Source organism: Chaetodon trifascialis, chromosome 23 (assembly GCF_039877785.1).
Source record: "Chaetodon trifascialis isolate fChaTrf1 chromosome 23, fChaTrf1.hap1, whole genome shotgun sequence".
Lineage (NCBI taxonomy): Eukaryota > Metazoa > Chordata > Actinopteri > Chaetodontiformes > Chaetodontidae > Chaetodon > Chaetodon trifascialis.
Window position 1 is genome coordinate 6,604,894 of NC_092078.1, and position 14,013 is coordinate 6,618,906.

At 43.5% G+C, this 14,013-nt stretch overlaps 1 protein-coding gene across 1 annotated transcript; it reads left to right on the forward strand.

Moving 5' to 3' along the window:
* The first annotated feature begins 6,084 nt into the window (after positions 1-6,084).
* Positions 6,085-8,090, forward strand: mrpl52 (mitochondrial ribosomal protein L52). The gene is made up of 5 exons (XM_070993175.1): positions 6,085-6,129; positions 6,479-6,548; positions 7,363-7,430; positions 7,630-7,694; positions 7,786-8,090. The coding sequence occupies exons 1-5, from the start codon at positions 6,096-6,098 to the stop codon at positions 7,933-7,935; spliced, it is 387 nt and encodes a 128-aa protein (XP_070849276.1). The 5' UTR covers positions 6,085-6,095; the 3' UTR covers positions 7,936-8,090.
* Positions 8,091-14,013: the final 5,923 nt, after the last annotated feature.

The window sequence follows — 14,013 nt, forward strand, 5'->3', positions numbered from 1 at the left end:
AAAGCTTAAAAAAAAAAAAAAAAAAAAAAAAGACCCCTTATATACACACAATAAATACAAAAGAGATAAATAAGACCTTTAAGACATCTCAGGGTGGTTACATGACTTAAGTCCTCTGAGTCATCTGGTCTGCCCTCATGTGGAAAATCCACAGGCACAGGTAGGCTGTGGTGAGGAAGAATCCATCGGATTACCAGACAATTAATTCAAGTCGATCCAGCCGGGAAAGCAGGAGAAACACACATCCAGGACACTTCGGCGTGACCTATGGTCGCGGAGGGCCTCCTTTGTGGACCCTCGTGTGGCTCCACATCTGCATCTTCTCTATCAGCTCAACTGTCTGAGAAAGCCACTTCAGTAAAGTTCGGGGTCTCGGTTATCCAGTGCGGTGTGTGTGAGGGGGGGGGGGGGGGGTGTCTCTCCCTTTGAATTGTCTTGTTTTTTAAAAAAAAAGGCACAAAGCGGAGAGGTTCAGCGGGATGCAGGCGATCACTTCATGTGGATCCAGTGTAGACAAGAAACCAGATCCGCTCGCGCACAGATAGTCGACTTCTGCCATTCATCCCAGAATGAAACGAGACCGGGATTTTTTTTTTAAAGAACACGATTCACTTTAACGACGGAAAACACACACACGGCACTCGCCTGACTCCTCCGTCCGTCCGTCCATCCGCCCGTGCTCGGCTGCTTCTATCATTCCCGTTTTCGGGGGAGAAATCCCGTCTGGGACTCGGCGAGATGGTAGCGGAGAAGTTTTGGCGTGAGAGAAGGAAATGGGGAAAAGCGGTGCTCCGTTACAGCTACATCCCAGCAGACCGGTGCTGGGCTAAACGAGTCGCTCGAGATAAATAAAATCCCTCCCCGTGTGCACTGCACGGTCGACAACTTTGTTTCTTTCTTTCTTCCCCCTAAATAATTACTTACCTCCCCCCTCTTTTTTTCCTTTTTTTTACAACAGCGTCGAGTTAGCTGCGGCGCAGAAATCTAGTTCCGGTTACAGCTTTTCATAATTAACTCCTTCTTAACGACCGTTACAATTAAACGAAAAAAGCCATTAAAGAGTCTGTGGTAGAGCTTTGTTTTTGGCTCACATATAAGATACAGTCCTGCTTAATATTTAGACATATTTCTGTGGCTGGTGATCCCAAACTAGTTTTATATTCGCTTCTGTTTCCGAAAGCGGCGCTATATTCGCTTTTATTTTGAAGGCAGAGTCACTGAGCGACCGTTACTTGGCGTTCTGTTCCGCTTGACGCAGCACTGCCCCTTTATCAGTCAACGGCGGCTCGTTTCCCTCAGCGGGCCGGAACACCTTTCCAGCAGCCATGGCTGTTTCGTCATTCATACGCAAAACTCCCCTAGTGGATGTGACCACTCCGCCGAGACCAGCTCTGTTCAAAAAATAATGCTGTTCAATGAAAATGAGGCTTTAATGATAACTTTCCTGACATTGGAATTGCTAGTTTGTGAGGAAAAACCAACTCTCAGCTCTGAGACACAGTATGTTAAGTTAAGTGTCAAACCAACATAAAAATGTTTCCACAGAGTTTCTGCCATTTCAAATGAAGACTTCAACCCACGGCAGCTCATGTCTGGCTCGCAGTGCTTGGCTTAAAATGTGGAAGAACTACTTCAGTAAAATAGCGATACCACAGTTTAAAAATACTCTGCTGCAAGTACAAGTACTGCATTCAGCATCTTACTTACACTTAAAGTATCAGTACTTTAAATGAATGTGCGCTTTAGTTGGATAGCCCATTTCAAAATAGTATTTCACTTGATTGACTTCAGTATCACTACTGATGCAGGTGGTTAAGTAAATAAACTATATACTGCCAGGTAGATTACTATATCAATAAATCGTCATATCTCAGTTAATCTATATTTTGTATTAATATTTGGAATCTGTAACGTAACAGGTAAAGTAGACATGTTGGATTAAAAAGTATGGTACTTCCCTTTGAAATGAGTAGAAGTATAAAGTAGCACAAAATTAGTAGTACAACTACCTCAAAATTGTACTTAAGTTACGTTCCACCGCTCAGGTGTGAGTGTCCTGAAGTTAAGTAGTTTTACATTCTAACTTTTTAGAGCTCTCAGCGATCTGCAAATGTGTCTGTTTTAGGGGGAGAAACTTTTATGAAGTTTTCAGACTGACCTATGACTGTGAAAGAGGAAAAAGAAAACAACAACAACACATTTTATACCTGTGACTGTTTTAATCCAATTACCAGAAAACACAGGTAAAGATTATTTATACAGCATTCCAGATTTATTTGCAGCTTAAGCAGAGAAAGTGGGGGCTGTAAGGCAACACCTGCACTGTCACTCGATCTTGTAACCCTGACTTAAAATGTAGTTTTAAGAGCATTGTTAGTTCAGTTTATATTGTGCTTTCATGATGCATGTTCATAAAAATGCACTGAGTCACACTGGGGGTCAACAGGGGCCCACAGCCACTTCAACCGGCCACACATTAAAATGCAAATAACAACATAATAATGTAATATATAACGCACAGACAGGGAATATTTGGCGTAATGTGTACTTTTACTTATACTTTCAAATGCATGCCTTTTACTTGTACTGCAGTATTTTACACTGTGGTACTGCTGTTTTTCAGTTGAATAAAAGATCTGAGTGCTTCTTCAAATGCTGTTTTAAACATTACAGTGAAATCACAGAAAAACTGCGTCGTTCAGGCAACGGCACTACTTTATTGTACCACCAGCCTGTGGAATGCGCGGAGGGACACGGCGAAGTGAGGCGGCGGGCGCATTTTTTCGGCGTGTCTGAGTTCTCCAAGGAGGATACAGGGTAAACATCCCGCTACTATTTCAGGACTGGCCGACGTTAGTCAGCCGCGATTCCGGCTGTTTGTGGCAGTTAACGGACACAACAAAAACACAGCAAGCCCCGATAAAGTACAACTGTGTTTGGATAGGCCTGTCAGCCCTCTATCTGCCCCGGAGCCCCCTCCATATGGGGCCTTTCATGGCCCCTGCGGTTCAGCGGAGTCCCTGCAGCAGACTCCAGCGTTTACCTCACAGGCTGCGAGTGGGAACTTGCCTGAAAAGCTAACAGAGAAATTCTTCTGGGCTTAGTAGCGGAGCAGTTCATACAAAAACAATACTTTGAAGAGCTGCGGCTGTGATCTGTGTGCATTTCTGTTCCAGCGAAATTCACTCTGGAGACAGGAACCTGCAGATAGACACGTCAAGCCCCCCCCCCAGTGTGTATTTGTGTAGTTATTTCCTCATTTCACACAATTATCATGTTTGATTTAACTTGAGAAATGCTAAAATGGTTTTAATTTGGAGTCATTTCAGGAATCACGGAAGCTCAAAGGGCCACTTCGGTGTCTTATTGCACGTCCATGAAACTGGGGACTCATAAGAGACAGATTAAGACAAGAAAAATGGTCAAAATTGGACAGATGTCCTGACTTTGAGTGTGAGTCGAGCACCAAAAACCATGGATCCTACACTTCCAGTAACACAGCACGATGGCATCCTTCATTAGACGAGTGGCTCCAAAGCGAGGGGCCTGGATCACCAAAGAGGTCCCAAAATAAATCGGATCTGGCCACAATATGATTGAGGAACAAGACAGAAAAATAATATTTTTCTACATTTTTTTCACCCCAGACTTTCTCATATTTTTCTATTTTCTTCAGGCCTCTAAAAAATGACAGTCTGAGAGGAAAAACACACTCCTCATAATGAGGGGTGACTTTTCAGGCTGCAGTCTCAAGCAGAGATAACCCTGATGACATCACTATGACATCACCAGGGGATATGTTTTCAGACTTGACAAAGGTCAACCAGAGCCTCGGGCTACATCCGCAGTCATAGGTTATGTTTTAAAATGCATAACTGTTGCTCCTTTAACACCGAGCGTCACACCAGTCCGGCGTCTTCGAACCACTGAAACAGAGACTTGGAGACGCTGCTGACCACAGTTTGGTTCGAAAACAGTTACAGTGTGGACGGGTGGACATGGACACGTATGGAAACAATGATGCAGAACACCCACATGCACCTCCTGATTAGGTCTTATGAGTCACAACACGTCCTTCCCTGATTCGTCATGCTCCTATCACATGACCCTTTTTTGGAAGAAATTAAACAACATCAGTCTGCATTTATTTATGAGCTTTGTCTACTTGCTGTTAGCTAAAGTATTACACATTACGATATATGCTAGCAGCTGTTGTGCAGTTAACTTCTGCATTTTATCCATAGACCGTATAAAACATGGCCGTGGTCTCTGTGACGCCACCCACAGGTTTCTGAAGAGGCTCCATGAAGCTCAGCAGCGTCTTCGCAGTGCCTGACTTCACCAAACTCCCCGCTAATCCAGCTGAGCCGCTGAAACCTAGCGGCTAGCTGTCGCTCAAAGCAGCCATGCTCATAATTATTTAATTAATTAAGACTTTATGTGAATGAGTTTTATAAAAATCCACCCCCCTACAGTCGGCACGAACGGGGAAATTAGCTGTAGAGACCAAAAGTGTTTTTGTACCAGGCTGTAAACATGTTTTTTTCTGCCGTGAAGTCGGGCATTTTTATGTGGGGGTCTATGGGGATTGATTCACTTTTGGGGCCAGCCTCAAGAGGCCTTTTGAGGAACTGCAGATTTTGGCAGTTTTGGCGTTAGCTTCATTTCTAGGCCCAGCTGTCGCTGCTTGATGCAACTGTTGCCTACATGCGCAGGAGGCGAACACCAAACACGAGCGTGCACTTGCCCTACTAAACACTAAACTGCTCATGTGGACAAATCATTTCCAAAAAATCTAATAGTGTGGATGTTTCCTCAGGCAACATTAGACAATTACTTCTCATGACTAGTCACCTGACTGACACGTAAAGTGAAGTGAAGCGACCTTTAACGTTTTAATGAAATGAAATACAGGTTAAGTCAGTGTGTGTTATATTCAAACGCATGCAGCCACATGTAACGTGCAACAGATAATATAGAAGAAAGTGCAACAACAACAACAACAAGGAGAAAAAAAAAAAGTCCATCCCTCAAAAGACATGGACAAACCCTGCATCCAGTCCACAGACATGCATGTACGCTATTTATAAGCCTGAAAAACAGAAACATCTTCAGGTTCTTCTTGCAGAGAACGGGGCCAGAGTAACCAAAGCACGCTTACCAAATCTGGATGTCGTGCTAAGGACAGTCAGCAAACCACCACATGAAGAATGGAGAGGCCTCACTGGGTTGTCATCCGTGAACTGACAGGAATGAATGCTTTAAAGCGAAGACATGAGATGAGGTCTGCTGAACATCGCCAGAGGGTGTCATTCATCACCTTATCAGACGCCGCAGTGCTCGAGCCTATTTCATGTAATAATGTTTTGTGGAATAACAGCGAGAAAGACAAAATCTTTTTACTGCCACGGTAATAATATTCTGACCATATGTGACTGATTTCACTCTTTTACAGAAGACAGATAAATAATGAAATGAATGGTGAATGAATTTGATTTAGCTGCTTCAGTTTGATTTGTTTGTTTATTTGTTGTACTATCATTATTCACTTTCACTGGTCTTCCTTAATTTTTGTTTTAATTTCCATTCTCATTATAAATTGTATACGTACATTTCTTCTATATCTGTATTTAGTTTTGTAGTTGTGCTGCTATAACACCTGATTTTTCCCTCTGAAGATAATCTCATCTCATCATATCTTATTATTTTAACATATTTTATTTTATTAAAAGCTTTGATAGAATATTGGGGTGATGGTGACTGTATTTAGTTCTGTTGTTTGCTCACTGGTGAATTAAAAAAAAATATATATATATACACGGGTTTAAATGGCCGAATAAAGAGGGAAAACTATTTTAATAACAACGAGAAATTGCGGAAAATCGCGGTGAGATTACATCCTCAACATTAACATCACAAACTGAGAACTTATTGTCACTTTCAGAGCTTTGTTTTCTGCATTTTCAGTCCTAAAATCCCCTTTTCAGTCAACAAAGAGATCAAAAATAGAAAATAAAGGCACTAAAGTAACAGCCGTTCCTTCTCGGTGTATCTTTAGCACCACCTGCTGGTCAACACAAAACTGTACAGCCAACATGGCGGCCCCCGTGAGGATGTTGTGCAGCTCAGGTGAGACAGAGGTTATTCACTAAACCTGTTGTAAGGTAGACCCGCTGAAACCTTAAAGTCGAGTTTCGTTGCTGTAAATACCTTCTTGGACCAGTGTCTGCATTTGAAACAGCTGTCTGTCTGAATAACCACCGTAAATGCAGTAACGTTGACTGTCAAGGCTAACGCTGATGCTAACAGTTCTGTCACGCCAGAGAAAAAGTAACCACATGAATGCTCGTTTACTCACTGTCTACACACCTGTATCTACTCATACGATCATAACATAGCGATTAGAGGGTTTTCTGTGTATTTCAGATGATTGTGGGCATCTGAAAGTGACTGTTTTGTTTCTGTACTTGTTCACCAGTATTGAGGCTCTCCAGCAGGCAGTTCAGCACGACGTGTGGAGTACAGGCTGGAGATAAATGGAGGAAAGAGTAAGTTCACTGTTGATATTTTCCCCAGTACATCCAGTCTTTCTGTGTTTGTCAACTGGTTTGTCATAATCTGGTTTAGTTTGGGAATATGCACCACGAGGGCAAGTTGTAATGCTTGAAGCAGAACCCTACAGATTTTACACATTAAAGCCATGACCCAGTGAGGTCTTTGGCATATGTAATGAACCTTTTATTCAACATTTTTTGGCTTTATTGGCCCGGGGACTACACGTTTGACAAAGGAGGTTTTGGGAGTTAAAAAAAGAAGTGAGTTCACAGCCTGCTCCTTATCTCTGCTCCAGGCGCACAGCTAACCGCTAAATTAGCCTCTGCTTGCTCACATTAGTTGCTGCTAACATAACACAACTGAATATCCGAACAAACTGTCTGTAGCCCGGTTGCATTGTGGGTAATGCGAGTCCCATGTTTTGACAAGGAAAACGAATCTCTGGTTTTTCTGCGTTGTTGTTTGTATTGTTTTCAGACCAGCCACCTGAGATCGTAATTGTTATTAGAAATGCTAATGCTAAAATGCTAAATCGGTGCGGTGAAGAGGGTCAGCCCTGGTTGATTGACACCCATGGCTACCCTCAAACTGCAAGTGACTTCATGGGGACCATCAGTAAATTGCTGTTTAAATGGCATTGTTTTTTAATACCTTCATACTGAGATGTCCATATGAGTGAAAATTGTGATTAAAACATTGTACTGAGTTCATCTCATGTCCTTCATCTCATGTCCTCTGAGCAGTTTGAGCGCTGTTGGCCTGTTTTTCAGCATCACTGCGTCTCATAATGTCTGTGTTTGCTTACAGACACGGACTTGCCCGGAGCGGCACAGAATACGGCCCTCTGACGGATCTGCCTGATTGGTCGTACGCAGGTATTCTTTATTTTCATTTTTTGTGAAACCACAGATATTCAGAGGTATTTTCAGAGCTCACATAAGGAGGCAGTGGACAAGTCATTTTCCTCACCTCTGCTTGTATTAGTTCAAGAAAAGAGCGGCCATGTTGTGATCTACTTCTACACAGTTTATAATTCCTTATGTGTGTTAACCTTTTCTTTGTGTGTCTGGACAGATGGAAGACCAGCACCTCCGATGAAGGGACAGCTGAGGAGAAAGCAAGAGAGGGAAGATTTAGCCGTGAGTCGCAGCACATTCGCCTTTCTTTAATCATCTTTGCGTGTCTCCTTTTGCCCGTTTGTGTCTGTAACCTCGGCGTTGTCTCTCACAGCGACGTATCGTGATGCTGAGCTCGGAGATGGACAGAGGGATCGAAATGTGGCGGGAAAAACAGGAGCAGGCCAGAAGAAAAGAGGAGCACAAAAAGTCCCTGCTACTCAAACCTAAAGGAAGGCTACTCATGAAGAAACCTCAAAGCTAGACACAGATTGTCCTTCTAGTCATGTTGCTGTGTCCTTATTCTGAGCAGTACGCTGAAAGTCAGCCTATTGAGTATATATTTATGAGGACTTCTCTTGCTTTACAATTTCTGTTTTTCACTTTTCTTGGATTTCTGCAATAAATGCTTCAGATTTATTATGATCATGGATTTGTGGGCGGAGGAATGTGTCCTGTAAATGAGCGATGCATAGCTTTAAAGACGCAGTGACTTAATGCCTCTCAGCTTCCACTAGAATGCAGCATTTCTCCTTTTGGGAGGCGGCGTGGAGGCTCAAACGCCATTTTGTCCGGTGTTGGGCTCAGAGAGGAGTTTTTGTTGGGCAGGCAGGGGAAGGGAGGAGCTGGCAAACATAAAGCAGCTCTGATAGAGGAGCTTACTGTGTAGATATGTGTGTTTGGGGAAGAGAGAGAGAGCGAGGGTCCACACCTTGGCATGCTGTCGTAACTCGGTGTCATTACTCGAAATACACGACGACTGATGGGTCAAGCCCGCCTCTGTGGAGCAGCTTTGTTAAGTTTAAGTGGAAAGCAAGTAACAAGATGACAAGCGACACAAATTTAGCTGCAACTAAAACTAATCTCCACGATGAGAGCCACAAATGTCAGAATCGATTTTCATGAGGGGTGTTTCTGGCAGCATCCTGGCTCGTATGAAGCTTGGTGTCACTCAGCTTATTTCGCGGGTCATCTCGACCAATGAAGGGGAAAAGTTTGGTTTTCGACCGCCGTTCTGCAGCCTGCCGCCTGGAAAGGTTATTAGCTGGTTGCAGCCAAGTTGGCAGAAGCTTCCATCCCACAGAAAGCGATATTTGCTGGTATCGGCTCAAAGTCTGAAGCCGGATGAAGTCTCAATCGGGCTGCGGAAACACTTGTCTTTTGCATCGTCTAATTATAAAAGCAGAGCACATAAATCAGCTGTGAAGAAGTGGCTCGAAATGGAACCCCAGCTCTTCGTGTGTGTCTGTAAAGCTGCTCTGGACGAGGGGCTCCAACGTTGCACCAACGCGTCATTACCTTACCAGTGAATTATGTTGGAGAGAATCAAACTTTTTGATGTGTGATGGTGTAAAGGGACGTTTTGCAGAGACGCTGAGCAGCCGTGCCTTTGTTAAGTCAGCACTAATTTAGAGTGACTTTGACTTGTAAACAGACTATTTACAAAATGAGGTAAGCCTCTCCTCTCGTTGCCCCCTCTCGCCCTCGCTCTTGCTTTCTGCTCCCTCCATCTGCCTCTTTCTCTCTCTCTCTCTTTGTCTTGTTGCAGACTTCAGCAAAGCCCCACTGTAATTAGGGCCGCGAGCCGCTGAGTTGCAGATTCTTTTCTGTGGAGATGGGAGTCCCCCCGCCCGCCCCACTCCTCCTTGTCTTAACTTTTTCATACAGTTGACCAAAGGAGCTGACTGTTAGCTGTGCTGCAGGAGTGTGGGAGGACGTAGAACAGGCCGCAGAGGGTGTTGTATGAAATGTCGAAGTGGTTAACAAGGCGACATTCTTCGTTCACACACACGTCCTTCACACCTGGACCATCAAAGACCTCCAGCTGCACCCACAGTGAGAAATGTAACTCCTCGCTCTTCGTCTTTTCACATCCTGCTTTCTTTCTGTGAATGTCTTTCTCCTCAACAACCTCTCCTCCCGACCCCCCCCCCCATCTCTCCCTTCCTCTCCCCCTCGTGTTGTTTTGGTTTTGGGGAAATGAGAACCAGATGTTGCTTATTGTGCAGAAGTCAGCGATGGAGGGAGGGCTGGTGGGTGTTTTGGGGGGTAGGGTGCGTTAGGTGAGGTCAGTCTGCGCAGATGGAGGGTGAAGGATGGGGATTAGCTGACGGGCCTTTGTAGTTTCACCCGCAGACCAGAAGCAGGGAGGGTTTCCTGGCAGATATGACTGGGATGGGGCAGCAGGAGGACGGGAGGATGAGCAGCGCCCCGGCGCAGAGTCGGGGGGGTTTGTGGAGGGTCTGATTCAGCAACTCGTTTCCAAAGACCGCTTCCTGACCTGGGTGTTCCTGCAGCGTGGGGCACCCTGGGTAGCATGTTTGACAAAATTACACAGCCTGAACATTTTGAACCGAGCATGACTGTATGAGAATTGGCGCTGCAGGCTGCAATTATCTTTGTTTGTTGCTCGTTGGACAGCAAACCTTGTGGCTTCTTCGGTATTTGGGTTATTTGTTTGCTTTTGATGCATCTGAATTAGCATTTTTGGCATCAGGACAGAGTATTTCTTACTCTTGTCCCATCTCAGTTAGTTAAAATGAGATAAATTCATGTAAAAATACTCATTACAAGTGAAAATCTTGCACGCAGAATCCCACTAAAGTAAAAATACACAAACATTATTGACAAAATGTGCTTAAAATTGAAAGTGCTAAGTAGTATTATACAGAATGTATATGTATTTTATAACTGGTGGAGGAGAAACTAGTTTTAGCTTTAGTTCCAGTGGTTCCCAAATAGTGTTGGACCCCTACAAAGGGTCATAAGATAGACCTGAGGGGTGGTAAGATGATGAGTGGGAAAGGAAAGTAGGAAAAGTTCTGTTTTACAACTTTTCATTTGCATAATTTGATCTCTTTGGTCCTCAAGCAGCTATTAAAATGAAACCATGTGAGATGTTCAGAGGGGAAATTTCTCTTTGATAGAAGGGCTGACAACAAGGTTTCTTTAATAAGGGGTCATAAGCCAGAACGGTTGGGAATGATTGGTTTAATCTGTAACAATGTATCATATTTTATAAAATCTTCATTTAATGTAAAATTATAATCTGAAAGTAACTTGTAACAAAACAGTTGCTCTGATAAATACACTGCTTTTAGTTACTATTTAGTTACTTTCCATCAGCTGGAGTCAGTGGAAAGGAGAAAACGTGGAGAGAAAGAAAAAGTGCGCTTAAAGTTACAGTAGAAAATGAACGGTGCCATAATGTAGGTCACCCAAACAAAGCCTCAGGTTGAATTGCAAGCAGCTGTCCTGGCCACTTCCTGCCTGGCATGGAGAAGGAGTGCTGAGCCCGATGGTTGTTCCTGCACCGCCCAGCCCGACTGTATGAGTTCAGCATTAAAATGGCTGACAGAGGGAGAGAGAGAGGAATGGGGGGTGGGGGGTGGGGCAGCACATGGCTGCCAAAGGTCTCATCTGCGTTCATGTCCATGACCCTCAAGACGGAGAGCAGATGCTTGGCAGATGAACTTGGTTGCACCTCCAAACAGACATCCAGGTTACTGCTCCAAAAAGCCAGGATAAGTGAAAAACGTGTTGTCGGACTCAGTGGAATCTGTCTTCCCTCCCCCTTACTGGCCCAAAACATCTTTTACATTAAACACAACTGGCTTTTATCTGCTCCTCTCTGCGCTGCCAAGATGGCATCACCACGACAATTTCAAAGTAAAAGTCTTAGAAAAAAGCAGGAAGATTTCTGGCAACGCTATACGTTTTACATAGTTTCCAAATAATTTCCTCAAAAGGAACTAAATTCTTAGAAGGTTCCTGGAAAGAGCTACGTAATTTGGTTATAGCTGTCAGGAGACTGGAGACAGTGTTAAATTGGTGCTCTCAGCTAATAAATTCCATTTTACTGCTAGCACAAGTGAGAGCATCAATGTAAGGGACTGAGGAGCAATTAACAGGATATGAAAGCAGAAGAAAATGTCATTAATCTTCCTCAGGAAATCCTCTGATGTTTGTCTTTTTCTCATGAATTACTGGATAATATCATTTTTGTCTTCAGTCCTCAAAAATGACACTTCTGCTTTTTTTCATGAAACTAAAACCACATAGACGTTGCTTCATTTTGAAGGGTAACAAGCTAAAAAGGCTGGGAACCACCGACCTCTCAGAGAATGTTTTCAGACCGTGCACAGCAGCAAATAAAGTCTGAAATAATACATGAATCACAAAAGGTAAAGTATGGTCCAGTTGGTCAAATGGAGGTGTCCCAAAGATGTCCTTACTAACAGCTAATAACTGACCTATAAAACATGAGAAAATATTTATTAATCATCGATAAAGCTGCTGCTAACAACTCACAACCCCTCTATAATAAGAGAAAATAGCACCATAAACTCTGGTAGTAATCGAAGTATTAGGTTTTCCTGCAGCAGCGTCTGTGTGTCCATCAGTGATGCAGTGGAAGTTTCCCAAGGCAGAAGTCAAAACAGTTGTTGTGCATGAGAGAGATCCAGTGAGACAAATGGAAACACCAGGTGACAGAGAGAAAGAGACGGTGGAGGAGGAAAATGGGCGAGCAGATGTGAGCAGAAAGAAAAGAGGAAAGGACGTCTGATCCAGGTTAGAGTGTCACTGAGCTACAGTAGGAACTGTGTTCCAGCATCTCACCAACCAGCACACAGAAGGATAGCTGAAGCCTGAATGTGCATGTTGGAGCTAAGAAGCTAATTTTAACTACTTTATATATTGTTGGGTAGCTTAATCTACAGCGATGCACCATATTCTGTAAGAACTCCATGTGTGTGCATCTCTAAAAAGTCAACTTTTGATGGAGAACAGCCTGTTTTCAGCTTCGAGATAATGCATTTCCAGCTAATCCAAGAGAGTTTTTAAAAAGTTTATTTAGCTTCAGCAGGAGGAGAGTTTTCTCAACGCTTAAAGGAACATTAATCCTTCAGTTTATCAGAAAAAGCACCTTAAAAATCAGCAAATTTGGAGATGCGGGGTTTCCACTGGACAGTAAGGGTGTAAAACATTTGAATCTGCGCAGTAACTAAAGCTGTCAGACAAATGTAGTGGAGTATAAAGCGTCATGTTCCTGAGATGTAGTGGAGTAGGAGTACAAAGCTGCATAAAATACAAAGACTCAAACAATACAAGCACGTTAAATAGGTATTTAAGAGCAGTTCTTGAGTAAAAGTACTTAGTTACATTCAAGCACTGTTCATGGAGAGGAAGGGTCCTAATGTTCACCAAAAATCTCCTCTTCATCACATTAAAGAGCCACTTTAAACCTTTAACTTCTCACCTCGCTGCTGTGATGTAAAGGTGTGCTCCGGGGCGTGTTAGTACACTGTGACATCACTGTTGAAGGTCCAATCAAAAACCAGATTAAAGCTGTATTTTTGGGGCACATTTTTACACAGTCGTAAAACACAAAACGCTCTGCAAACAGGACCGTAAAAGAGTTAGAAGTGCTAAAATGTTGACTGCACATGTGCAAAATAGCCTAATTCATGTGACGCATCCTGGAAAATGTCTTTTACTGCACATGACAGTTTTCTGGGAGACTAAACCGTGATTGCACATTAACCTGATTTCCATCAGTTTTCTTCTTATGTTGCTGGTTTGATCTTGTGGTTGTTTTTGTTTACCGTTACAGAGATTCGCCGACGGCGTGTGAGGAGTTAAAACAGGGAGGGAAGGCGGGGAAGTGGGGGGGGGGGCGAGGCAGAGCGAGAAAGAGCAAAAACAGACCAGAGATACTTGTGGTGAGAGGAGGATTGGTTTGAGACTGAAGCCTCATAAAAGCAACAATTTTGCAGTGGGCGAGGAAATCAGAGAGCGAGGGAGGAGTTTTTTAATTTTTTTTTTTGAGAAATGAGCGGAGGGAAAAATAATTTCGATTTTCCTTCTTTCTCGCTTTTTCTTTCACGCAAATTTTTTCTCCACATGTTTTCATGCTTAATCTTAAGAGGAGAGATCTGGGTGTTAAGTCTTTGTGTATAAATCTGGACACACACACACACGCGGCATACACACATGCAGCCGGGCTTTGGCCGAGAGCTTCGGATGTTTCAGGAATACCAGATGCTCAGCTGGAACGCGATGCTCTGAAAAATGTGACCGCTCCGTCATTTTTTCCCACTCGTTCCTCGGCACATGACCGCTGGCTCCACGTCCTAAACATCTGTAACTGTATCCAGGCTGCTCCATCTGTGGCCCCGCAGAGGCCCAAAACCTGGTCCGTCCTGGTCCGGAGGCGAAGACACGCTGCAGATCCTCTCACCTCGCCGCACATAAGTTTTATTTGCAGTACAAATATGCAGATTTATTGAGATTTTGTGTGTTTTTCTTTGTCATGTGTTTGTTTAATGGATGGAGATTGTTG

Excerpts from the sequence above, each read along its gene's own strand:
- mrpl52 (XM_070993175.1), top strand. The coding sequence starts at position 6,096 with ATGGCGGCCCCCGTGAGGATGTTGTGCAGCTCAG. Across the intron at positions 6,130-6,478 it reads GAGGATGTTGTGCAGCTCAG|TATTGAGGCTCTCCAGCAGG; the intron begins GTGAGACAGAGG and ends CTTGTTCACCAG. Across the intron at positions 6,549-7,362 it reads GGAGATAAATGGAGGAAAGA|ACACGGACTTGCCCGGAGCG; the intron begins GTAAGTTCACTG and ends GTTTGCTTACAG.